The sequence below is a fragment of the Cynoglossus semilaevis genome, chromosome 19, assembly GCF_000523025.1.
Source record: "Cynoglossus semilaevis isolate Cse_v1.0 chromosome 19, Cse_v1.0, whole genome shotgun sequence".
NCBI classification, from domain to species: domain Eukaryota; kingdom Metazoa; phylum Chordata; class Actinopteri; order Pleuronectiformes; family Cynoglossidae; genus Cynoglossus; species Cynoglossus semilaevis.
This window is the reverse complement of record NC_024325.1, coordinates 3,947,270-3,959,370: the sequence shown is the minus strand read 5'-3', so window position 1 is coordinate 3,959,370 and position 12,101 is coordinate 3,947,270. Positions and strand designations below refer to the sequence as shown.

Sequence of the window (12,101 nt, the reverse complement as noted above, 5' to 3'; positions counted from 1 at the left end):
TCCCACCTCTGTCTAATACACAGTTTATATTATTATTATTATTATATTGTTATTATTTGCACACACTTTGGGAGCGTAAAATACCATCTCATCCAGCACAGGCTTCAACTTACGATCAGACCAGCCTGACTGAGTTGACAGTAATAAATAAGTGTAATGGATGGAAAGGGATTGTGAATGACTGTAGACTCGTTATTAGGTTGAAATCAACAGCTTTACATATGTTTGGAAAGCATTCCCAACTTGTTCTACAAGCAACCACGACAATACACAGTGATGACTAAAATCCATTAACTCTATGAAAAAATATGAACATATATATATATATGTATATGTACATATATGTATGTGTATATGTACATATATGTATGTATATATGTATATGTATGTATATATGTATATATGTATGTGTATGTACATGTATATATGTATGTGTATATATATGTATATATGTATGTATATATGTATATATATATATATATATATATGTATATATGTATATATGTAAATGTATATATATATATGTATACACTACCGTTCAAAAGTTTGGGGGTTACATTAAAACGTACACCTTTATTTATCAAAAAGAGTTGCAAAATGAATAGAACATATAGCCAAGACATTGTGATTAGAAAAATGTATTTTTATTTGAAATAATAATTCATTTTTGAAACCTTTGGCACTATAGCTGTTAATTTGTGCATTTGTGCATTTTGTGTATTTATTACATGTTTTGGTAGGAGTTTAGTTATACTTTGGTATCATTTTCATGACATTTTCCATATTGACAATTTCATTTAGAGTACTCACAAATAAAAGTAGTGAGAGGTGAAACGTCTTAAAAAAAAAAAAAAAAAACAACCTCCGTCCAGTTTTCCCTCAAAGTAACTATTTAATAATTTATATTAACTGACAATTTAATTAAATTAAAAATGATCACAAATAACCTATGGCTGTAATCTCAACTACAAACATGACAGGTCACATAAACGGTAGGATATTTGTTTGGCCATCCGCTTTCATTTTATGAACATAGCAGCATGTTTTAGTCTAATAATCGTTTTATAATGGCAGGCACACCCATCTGCTACAAGGGCAGCATCCCTCAGATACTCCCAGACCCGGATGTTAAGCCCTTTTATTATTTAAAAGCCAAAATGACATCACAGATGAGAGTTGTAAATTTTACAGCTCAGGATAAGCTCATCTGTGTTGTGGAGGACCGCAGTTTTAAGAACTCTTAAGAAGTTTTGGAACCTGGATATACAGTGCTGGCACGCTGAACCACAATGCACGCGCTATGAGAGACTAAAAGAGAACGTTTTAAAGTTAATATGACACAGCGAAGCACTCAGCTGGACCACAGATACTTTGATATCTATTTGAATGTCCTATATGACGGTGACTACACATTTTATGGACCGGAGAACACAGAGTTTTGAGCTTATAAAAATAGTTTCTGCTTGCTATTGTTATGCACTAAAATTTGTCGAAATAACCGTAATATTATTGTGCACATTTATTGATAGTATTATTATTTGATTTAGGCAGTTTATTTTTTAGCACTGAGTGCACGGCTTTTTTGTTTTTGAGCCCGTGCTTCATTTTTCAGTTATGCGTTTTATTTAGTTTCTATCCTTGTCTTTTTCTATCCTGGTTTGTTTGATTCATTTTTCTATTCTTAAAGAAGACTTCCATGTTGTGTTTAAGAGTAAACGTTTTCAGGTAATAGTCAATTCGGCATTTTCACTGGTTAAGTCAACCGCGACTTTCTTGAGTTGATTACAGCCCTAAAATAAACCATAAACACTTCGAAATTGCATTGCCCTAAACAAAACTTAATAACATTTTAAAACCATTTTTTTTCTCATGTTTTCCAGGGTTGGGCAAAGAGGCACGGGCCTTTCTGCAACGATTGCAAGAAGCGAGCATGAGATTTCTGAGATCATTGATGGCCTTTCGGAGCAGGAGGTGGTTATGAATCTACAATCTTCTTTAAGTTGCCTGTCATTTGTGCAAAGTACTGTAGCCCACGTAGAGCACTAACTGTTTTATACTCCTTTTACACCTATTTTATTAGGTTTATTATTGTTTTTAAAGCTCTGACTCGACTAAAAAAAAAAGTTCCGAGTAAGGTGAATAATGAAGTCACTACATCTTTGACTGTCTGTTACATTTTCAAATCTTATACATCTTCTATTAGGAAAAAAAAAACATATATTGTGCCTAAGATACTAACGTTCAGTCTGTTCACGTCCACAGAACAATGAGAAACAGATGAGACAACTATCAGTCATTCCTCCCATGATGTACGACTCCGAGCAGAGGCGAGTCAAGTTTATCAACATGAATGGCCTAATGGACGACCCGATGAAGGTGTACAAAGCCCGGCAGTTTATGAATGTTTGGACCGAACACGAAAAGGAGATCTTTAAGGAAAAGTAAGCCTTTTTTTTTTTTTTTTTTTTTGTTGGAAGCAGCATAACATTGCTAGCTCACACCGTATCCTTGTAAATCTGAAGGGCTGAAAATGTTTATGCACCCAAATGTCATGTAATACTTGCCCACCTTTATTTTATTTTTTTCGTTCCTGGAACATGAGTAACAATTTGAATATCTTTCCAGGTTTGTCCAACACCCCAAGAACTTTGGCCTGATTGCGTCATATTTAGAGAGAAAGGTAAATTTCTGGTTGTCATTTAAACCGTTTTCACGAATGACACGCAGTCTGTGCTAAAAGTTAAAAAAATTCTGTGAGCAGCTGATTTTTAATTGACAGCATAAAACAACAGTGTAGTAGGTGAACAACAGCAAAAACGTTAACACCAGAATTGATTGTAATTTATTTATTTATTGCCCTCTATAAGGCAAGAGATTTTTCAACACATTTTTGAAGGAAACAAAATATATATTATTCCAATATGCCACTATCAATTGACTCCAGATTCAGGAAAAAGTGACACAAAAAGTTTGTTACTGTGATGTTATGATATGAATTAAATACCTGGAAAATCAAATGTTTTCAAAATAATTCCCCAGCACTAGTTTTCTGACTAGTTTTCTTTGACTCTTAATTTTTCTTGGAAAAAAAAAGAAAGGTATTTCTGTGTACACTGCTGCTGCATACCTGAATACCTGAATGACAATGATGCGTTTCCTTGACTATCGCTTGTCATAATTGTGAATTCTGCTTTACAGTGTGTTGCTGACTGCGTCTTGTATTACTATCTAACAAAGAAGAACCACAACTACAAAACACTTGTGAGGCGAAACTATGGAAGACGAAGAGGAAGAAATCAGGTAAGACGCTATTTTAATGTCTTGCTCGATTGTGTTTCTAAGTGAGTACGCCATAATCTTCTTTCTTTCTTATGACATTTAAAAGATCATTTGAGGCGTTGTAAAGCAATCGCCAGTATGTTATGGAAAATCAGCTTCTGACAAGCGTTTGTCATGTCCCACAAAATCTGAAGAATTTGAAGCCCCTCTCCGTTGTTACCATCCGTTTACCCGAACCACACCGTGTTCGCTTCAAACAGTTACCCTCTGGTTTTTGTGTTACGTGACTATAGTGAGTTATTTAGAAGAAAGTAGGAGGACAGTGTGAGCAAAGGCAAGAGCATTGGAATGTAGGGTGATTTAAAGAAAGAGCGAGGGGGGGAAAAAAAAAACAACCTCTGAAAGACAAAATTAGTGGTGGCAGTTTGTCTGACTGTGTGTGTGTGTGTGTGTGTGCAGCTAGTTTTCTTCGTTTCCATTTCCTCTTCTGTTCCTGTGGTGAGGGGAGGGGGGAGGGCAGAGAGAGAGAGAGAGAGTGAGTGAGTGAGAGAGGGAAAGTCTTGGGTATGTCAAACGGATGAAATGGTACAGTCCAGCCATCTGACTCGGCCAAAAAAACTCACTGTGCTGCTGTGAGTGCCAATCAAAGAGGACTGCACGTCAAGGATTACCTTGAGTGACCCTGAATAAATTAGTGTGTGCATGTGAGATGGACAATTCTTTGGGTGGCTTAAGCGGCCTGATGACACGCTTTCCTGGAATATGTGTGGCCGTGCTGTGGCCCGGCAGCCCTTCTAAGGAGCTCTGGTATGGTGCTGTCCTTCCACTCTACGGCTGTCGTTATCAGCATTACGGAACTACTGGAGGGTAAACTGTCCTCATAACACCGGGAAGCTGTGGCTTACAGCAGAGCTAGGGGGTTTTATGAACAGCAAAAGAGCGCAGGTATGTTTCTAGCTCCAGAAACCTTTTTTTTTTCTTGACACCGCAGTTGTTGTTTTTTTTTTTTGGGTATGTTGTGCAGTACTTTTGCTGTGGTAGTTTATTTCAGAGCTGAGAGCCATTTGCTCCCCTGTGTTTTTTTTGATTGTTTGCTCTCTGAGAAACATTAGTAAGCAGTTTTTATTTCAAGTGTAGAAAGCGGTGCAGTCTTTTATCTGCGTATTTGTTGTTGCTCTGACGTGGGAATTCTTTTTAGATGGCATATGTAACCCCAAAACATCTGTATTGGCCCTGCCAGGGCTTTAGAATGATTAATCATTAATGTAATTAATGCCTTGCTCTATGCCTTCATATTAATGTAGAACAGACAACTCTATTTGGTAGATGTCTTGAAATGCCTTCTATCCAGTTTCCTTTGTATATAATTTAAAGCCACGTTTTCAGTTTTTGTAATTTTTTTAAAATTTTTTTATATTTACAGTCTACTTAAAATGTAATTTCACAGCATTTTATGCACGTAGTACACAGCCTGTAATACACAGACTTACCATTGTCCCTGGAAAAAATCATTTTGCATTCATCAACTATGGACAGAAAACTCCTATCCAAGCATGAAACGAATGCTGTAAACTGCAACTTAAATCAAAGTTTTGTTTCCCGTGCCGTTATACGTTCTTCAGGCAAGTGGTACACAAATGAACTTGCAAAAACATAAAACATTTTTTTGCATGAAGTCGGTATAATTACCATATTATTTGTTTGTTTATTTATTTATTTATTTATTCTACTATATCTTCTAAAACTCCCTGAAGTTTAGAGGTTTCTGCCGGTTGCCTTCGTCGTGTGGTAGGAAAGGGAAAATCAACTTGTGGCTCTGTAGTTTCATAAGTCAAATAAGACCTGGGAATCTGCAAAAGATGAAGAAATCTAAACCAGGAAAGAGCAGAAATTAAAACAAAAGAGCTGCGGAAACCATGAGGCTTTGGAGAAAATCTGTGTAGAGGCTTTTACTGCAGAGTACTGTAGAAGAGGTTAGGAATGCGACGACTGCCCTGCAAACATAAGGGCTTTAGTAACCAACCGTATCAACAGCTGAATAACTGACATGAATTGCAAGAGGAATTATCTGAAGTTTTGACTACGTTTCCTGACGTACACGCATTGATCCGACTTTACATTTACAATTTATTGTTCAATCTTGAGGACTACAGCTTTTATTTCTGCTCCGTCATTCATACTGCGTACACAACCTCACACATCATGCAAAGGAATGTCACGTCATGCAATACACAGAAATATAATAATAAATACATACTTTCAAAAGTAGTGGCCCCAAGTGAAGAATTATAACATGGCCTACTAATATAACTGGACACTTTTGTCTGGAGGCACTTTTTCGGACAAGAAAAGAAAACTACATCTAATCACTAATGATTTGAACTTTATCGATCACACCCATGGGGAATTCTTGTGTTAGCAACAGATCTGCTAACACAGATCCATATATGTATGTATATATGTGTGTATATATGTATATACACATGCATACAGATATACGTATATATGTATATCTATGTATATATATGTGTATATATATGTATATATGTGTATATGTATGTATGTATATGTATGTATGTATGTATGTATGTATGTATATATATATATATGTATGTATGTATGTATATATATATATGTATGTATGTGTATATATATATATATATGTATGTATGTGTATATATATATATATATGTATGTATGTGTATATATATATATATATGTATGTATGTGTATATATATATATATATGTATGTATGTATGTATGTATGTATATATGTATATATACATACATGTTTTGCCCCCGTCTATCTCTAATGAATTTACCACTGAGTGAGGCACATTCCTTGACCCCATCTGCTACCAGCATGGGATGTTTGGCTTGGCGTAGACAGACTTGTTCCAGGACAGCGATTTCATGGAGCAAGCAGGAAAAAATATTCTGCGGTGTACCTCGCCAGTGGTGATGATAAAGAAAGGTTGCTTTTCTCTCTGTCATTCTGTTGGACTGGCTTTCGTTTTAAATACAGCTTTGATTGCTGTTGTTAGCTCTGCTATCTCTGCCTGTGTGGGCAGGGATATTGATCTCAACATGCCGGGGTGCATTCTTTTTGTTTTGAGATACCTAAATCATATTCACTTAGTTTAAGGACATCCCCTCCTCCTCTCGTTTGCAGAATAGTTTAAAGAACAATTACTGTGCCAGAAAACGGTTTTCGGTGGAGTACCTGTATTTTCCTGCATATTTTCTACCTATGAGACCACAATTTTGTGTGTATAAAAACATCTATAGCTGTTCATTTTCTTATGGTCAATGTCAAAACCAAATAGCCATTACCATTCTGTCCATTCTTAGAGACAGTATTTTTCTTTAGTTTTCTTACCAAAAAAAAACCCCATGTATAACACTTCATGTTTTGTCTCCAGCAAATAACACGTCCCTCACAAGAAGACAAATCAGAGGAAAAAAACGAAGAGGATAAAGCTGAGAAGTCAGAGAAAAAAGAAGAGGAAGAAAAAAAGGAAGAGGAAGAGAAAGATGAAAAGGAGGATTCTAGGTGAGTTATCAGTTGTTCAAATCTTCTCTCAAACCCTCACAGGCAAACATAAATTCACACTAAATCTTAGCCAAGAAGAGTGTTTACATGACTGATTAAAATGTAGTTGCTGCATTGGCCACAAGTGATTTCTATTTACTTTAACCACATGCACTAAAGAGAGTTGAATTTAGTTTGCATTTTAACCCTTTGATGCATGACCCATGATATACTGAGTTAAAAAAAATGTTACTAAGTGTTTTTATGTGTATTTAGACATAAAAATGAGAACTTATTTGGTTCTGTTTTTATACACCAAATTTTCTTTTTGAATGTTGACACAATTATTCTGCAGTTGCAAAGGCTGACCACTGTATGGCAGTGTTGGGTGATTCTCAGGCGTCCACTGTAGAGGCTTATATGCAACACTGCCATCAAAACCTATTCTTATCATAGAAAATGACATTTTCATAGCTGTCCACTGTAGTGACCGTCATCCATGAAAGGGTTAAACATGAATCATGTTTTCGAACTAATGATGACTAAAACTCCAGTTGCCCCCTTTAATCTGTAGTTTAAAGCAAGAATTCCTTGCAAAAAGTCCATTAAATGTTTAAATAACATTCTGACTCAAAAATCTCGTTTTTGCGCAAAACCAGTTCGAGTAGGTGTTTTAAAAGTGCTTTTCGCAGATATTGTAATCTGGAAAAACTGCTGATTAGAAAGACCTTCACTCACCTATCCATTACAGTTATTTTAACGAATGTCATCTGAACTTAATTACAGTAGTGTTTGCATTTGATTTGTTAAACGTCATAATTTACAATTAAAATTATAATTAACATAATTTTAAAGTTGTTTAATTCCTGTTAAGTTTGTACAAACTCCATAACCTTACTCATGTATGGTTCTAGCAAAATACAGATCACTAAAAGAGTCTATAATTGCTGAGTCAGAAGAGAACCGATATTTGTGCTACCAACTGGCACCATAGCTGTACGTTCCTTTTCCACAACCACAGGGACATTGGCAAGGACAAAGACAAGTGTGACGGCGGGGAGGACGAGGACGGAAAACAGCAAAACACCCCACGCAGGAAAACTGCCAACAGCCAGGGCCGTCGTAAGGGAAGGATTACCACACGCTCCATGGCCAATGAGGCTGCAACTGTGGCAGCTGAGGAAACAACCCCCTCTGCCCAGGAGTCTGGTGTGCCAGATCCACCGCAGCTCCCTAGAACTGACCCAGCACAAAAAGCCATGAAAGACGCTGCAAAAACTCCACTGTCTGCCTTGGATACTACTAAAGGTGATTCCTCACTTTTTTTGCTCTTTTGTGTGAACATTGTGTGCAATCCAAAGGAAACGTTGCACTGCAGTAATTACAAAAGGTTTTCGGTAGGGATGTCCGGGCGTTTGATATCAACCTATATCGATATAACGGCAGTAACGGTGGCCTGCTTAAAGAATTTAAGTGCGGTCTACTCACTAAGGCGATGGGTTAAAGAAGTGTTTCTCAATTATTTTCTGCCATGCCCCCCCTAGGGGACAGAATTAAAATACCATTTAGCACCTGGTAATATTTATTTATTTATCTGTACTAACCACTTTATGTTGCTGGCATCAGCATTCTGCATACAATCCCGATTGTAACTAAATAGATTAATATAATGAGCTACAATGCTGCCCCCTAGTGGCTAGAGGCTTGTTTGTCGTTGATAATGTTGTGTTCATGTGTTAGGAGGTTAACAGTTAGGGGTGTGGGATAGGGAATGGGGAGTTGTGGTTAGGGTGTGTGTGTGGATGAGGATAAGAGAGAGAGAGAGAGAGAGAGAGACCGGAGAGTATGAGAGGAGGAAAAGGTGTTTTTGGAGAAGCTATAAGATGAGATCAGTAAAGGAGTTTAAAATGAGGTTAGAGCTTTGTGTTTCAATAACAAATTCTTCAGAGCACTGAGGCACCTGACATTTCTGTCGCTGGGGCATTGCACTATTTTTAGAGCACGTCATTTTGCAAAACCCAGAGACTTACGTACTATTTTGATTGACTGCAGATTTTTAAGTAGTATTAAAATGAAAAAAAAATATATATATTTTTTTCTTTCGAAAAAAAAAAATATTTTTTTTTCTTTGTTTGTAGCCACCAATACAATCCTGGTATTGTGAAAATATGTTTTAGCAATTTTAGAGCAGGGACACCAACAAGCAATTTTCTTAATCAACCTCCATACTCCTGACTATGTGGTGTGTAAAAAAATGTTTATAATAATGGCTTGGTAATCCTCATTTTACATAACACTCTCCCCTTGTGGTCTGATCTGATTGTCTGTTTGTATGTAAACAGCAGCCCTGAATTGGGACTACAGCCTAGAATTAGACTGCCCACTTCACATTGGATCATAATGTTCAGACACATGTCGGACTAAAGCTTTGACAGGGTTTACACAACTGATTGTGTCATGACCCAAGTAGGTTTATCCTGAAAGCGGACAGGCGGCTCAGAAGGTACAGACTCTAAGTGCCAGGTGTCGGATGAGCTTGGTCTTACACGAAACACAGGAAGCTTTCTGTGGTCTGTCCATTACCAAGCAATCCCTGGCTCTGGTTCTGCTGTTGTCATGGTAATTGGTTATGCACTTCCACACTTTAAAGTCTCCTCTTTTTTTTAAAGCTGTAAAAGTGTGTCGTGCAAGGTCCGGTCTTTATTGTTATTGATTTACTTTTCACATTCTGTCCTTCTGTCCTGTCAATCCTCTATCTGGCCTTGTTTCCAACATACATAAATGTTTTGTGTGATGTTTTGTTCATTCTTCTCGGTTTTTATAAAAATAGGTTGTGTGTCCAAGGCCAGGTATTAAAAAAAAAAAAAAACAGCCAACTCAATCTGCCAGTATAATTAATTTTATTTTCTCATTTGTTAAAAAGCATTTCCCTGGAAGTGGTGCTTTGAGTTAAGTACGGCGGTGAACTGAAGCCTCCGAATGAGTCAAGACTTTTTCATTTAAAAAGTCATACATTTAGGTTTTGGAAACTGCTCACCACATATGAGTGTTTGATTATTGACTCCTGGTGTCATGACATTGGTCTGGAGTGACAAAACTTGAAATGAATCGTCTTCTTTAAAACACTCTGCTGTACCCTCGCCTCAGTCATAGAGAAACTTACATGTGTTTATCAGAAGGGGATTTCTGTGGCCATTTTAACTGTCGTTTTTTTTCTCTCTCTCCCCGCCGCCCACCTTTATGTCAGGTTTGTGGTTGGTGGCAAGGTTCCTGATAATGTCGCAGGTACACTGGCTGCTATATTAGTCCAACTGTTTACACAGATAGAGTCTGTGCCATGGAGGAGAGTGGACCAAAGTTTACTCAGCCCCCACCGTGCCAACAGTGCACATTTTGTTTCTGTGTGCGAATGAAACTGTGCAGTCGAGGCAAAAGCAAGAAGAGTGTGTGTGTGTTTCAGTGTGAGTGTGACAGTGAAGAGGGAAGTTGGCTTGGGTTAACTGTCCTATCTGAATGTTTGTCTCAATTCAAGGCCTTTTCCCAAAGAGTTAGACTCAGCCCCTCAACTCTTCCACCGTCTGATTCTGCTGATCAGCTGACAAACGACCTCCCCTTGCGGATTATGGGGAGGAGGATTTGTACTGGGCTGTGCAATGAGGCAGAAGGGAACAGTAAGAGAAAGACAGAGAGGGAAGGGCTGGCTGTGCGTGGTGGAGAGAGAAAGATATAGCAGAGCGTAAGTGAGGGAGCAGGTCTCGGCAGCCCATGAATGTAAACAGATTATTAGATCACGGGCCATGAGAAGAAGACGGTTGAAGAGTAGCTGTCACTCTCTCTCTTTCTGCCTCCCTTCGTTGTTTATTGCTCTCTGTCTCTCTCTGTCGGTGCTTATGGGGCGTTTCTTTTGTTTCTTTGTGATTTAGCTGGTGCTGGTGAGACCGGAGAAACTTCTCGCTGGACCGAGGAGGAGATGGAGGTGGCCAAAAAAGGTAGTGTTACAAATGATTTTTTTTTTTCTTGGCTTTGGTTCTCACAATTCTCTGCCGTTTCTACCTTCCCCTGACTATTTCTTGTTGCCATGTTACTAGAGACAAAAATATATTAGAGTGTTCTCTGAGCAAGCCATTTGTAATGGTAGGAAGGGAAAAAAAAACTTGCATATCAAGAACAACTCTCAAGCTGGTCCAGACTTTGGTGGTCAGCAGTCTGCTTAGGCGAAGAGTGATGGGAGAAGGGAAGGGGAGGGGAGGCAGCAGAGAGGAGGAAATGGAAAAGAGAGAGACTAGGAGTAGATTAACCACACTACAATTTATATACTGTCAAACAATCTGTTAAAATTCAACGGTACAGTCATGGAAAAAAACTTTATCATCAGTATTATATGCTATTAGTTTTATCAATTAGAAATAACAATCTAGTTATTAATGGCAACGGTGTCAGCCTGAATCAGGGTTTTTTTTAGTTATGAAGTGAGTGTAAAAGTGTGTAATAAGTAAAAAAAAAAAAAAAAACAAGGTTTATTGTTGGCCACACATTTTCATTGCTAGACTTTCTTGTTCTTGTCTTGGACCAGGGCTTGTCGAGCACGGGCGAAACTGGACAGCCATTGCCAAAATGGTAGGCACTAAAAGTGAAGCTCAGTGCAAGAACTTCTATTTCAATTACAAGAGACGTCACAACCTGGACAACCTACTCCAGCAGCATAAGCAGGTGAGCGACTTGCTATCTGCCGTTCACTCCAACGCTGTCGTTGCAGACTCCGTATAAATACAACACTGTTTATGTTTTCCAGGATACGAGGCGAACCCGGGCTGATAGGTCTCAAGGTGAAGGTCTAGCCACAGCATCACCCGACGACGATGAGGACAACGCAGACGAGAGTGAAGGTCAGAGAGATTATAATGAAAACCATGCGCTCATTAGATATACTCTCGCGCTTCAGCTGATTATAAATTGTTTTAGGCTGAGAACACTAATTCACGATTCCCTCTGAACTCAAGGTTTTCTACAAGGCGTTGCGTTGCGGTGATGACGAATAAGGATTAAATTAAAAAAGCACAAAGGGGAAAGAAAAAGGATATGAACTCATTCTGACTAATTGATTACCGCTGGTTGCTGAACAGTTCTTTGCTTAAAGAGTCAAAAAGCTGTCTCGTCCGTTTGTTTTGCCTCATTTCTATCTCCTCGGAGGTTCTTAATTCTGCTGGATGCTATGTAGTGTTATCTGAACAAATTCAAGTTTAGTGTGTGCGCTCATGGGCATAGGTGGCACAAGGGACGGGTGGGACA

General features: G+C 38.1%; 1 protein-coding gene across 5 annotated transcripts in view; it reads left to right on the top strand.

Moving 5' to 3' along the window:
* ncor1 (nuclear receptor corepressor 1) overlaps positions 1-12,101 on the top strand; it is a 30,094-nt gene that overhangs the window by 1,369 nt on the left and 16,624 nt on the right. For 3 of the 5 annotated variants that reach the window (XM_025065421.1, XM_017041705.2, XM_017041704.2), the window contains exons 3-11: positions 1,881-1,971; positions 2,263-2,441; positions 2,626-2,680; positions 3,199-3,300; positions 6,703-6,833; positions 7,834-8,120; positions 10,736-10,801; positions 11,386-11,522; positions 11,605-11,698. In XM_025065421.1, the coding sequence (XP_024921189.1) occupies positions 1,881-1,971; positions 2,263-2,441; positions 2,626-2,680; positions 3,199-3,300; positions 6,703-6,833; positions 7,834-8,120; positions 10,736-10,801; positions 11,386-11,522; positions 11,605-11,698 (1,142 nt within the window). Of the gene's footprint in view, positions 1-1,880; positions 1,972-2,262; positions 2,442-2,625; positions 2,681-3,198; positions 3,301-3,847; positions 4,225-6,702; positions 6,834-7,833; positions 8,121-8,975; positions 10,549-10,735; positions 10,802-11,385; positions 11,523-11,604; positions 11,699-12,101 lie in introns of those variants that run through there. The other 2 variants (XM_008332378.3, XM_025065422.1) reach the window with 2 other exon arrangements.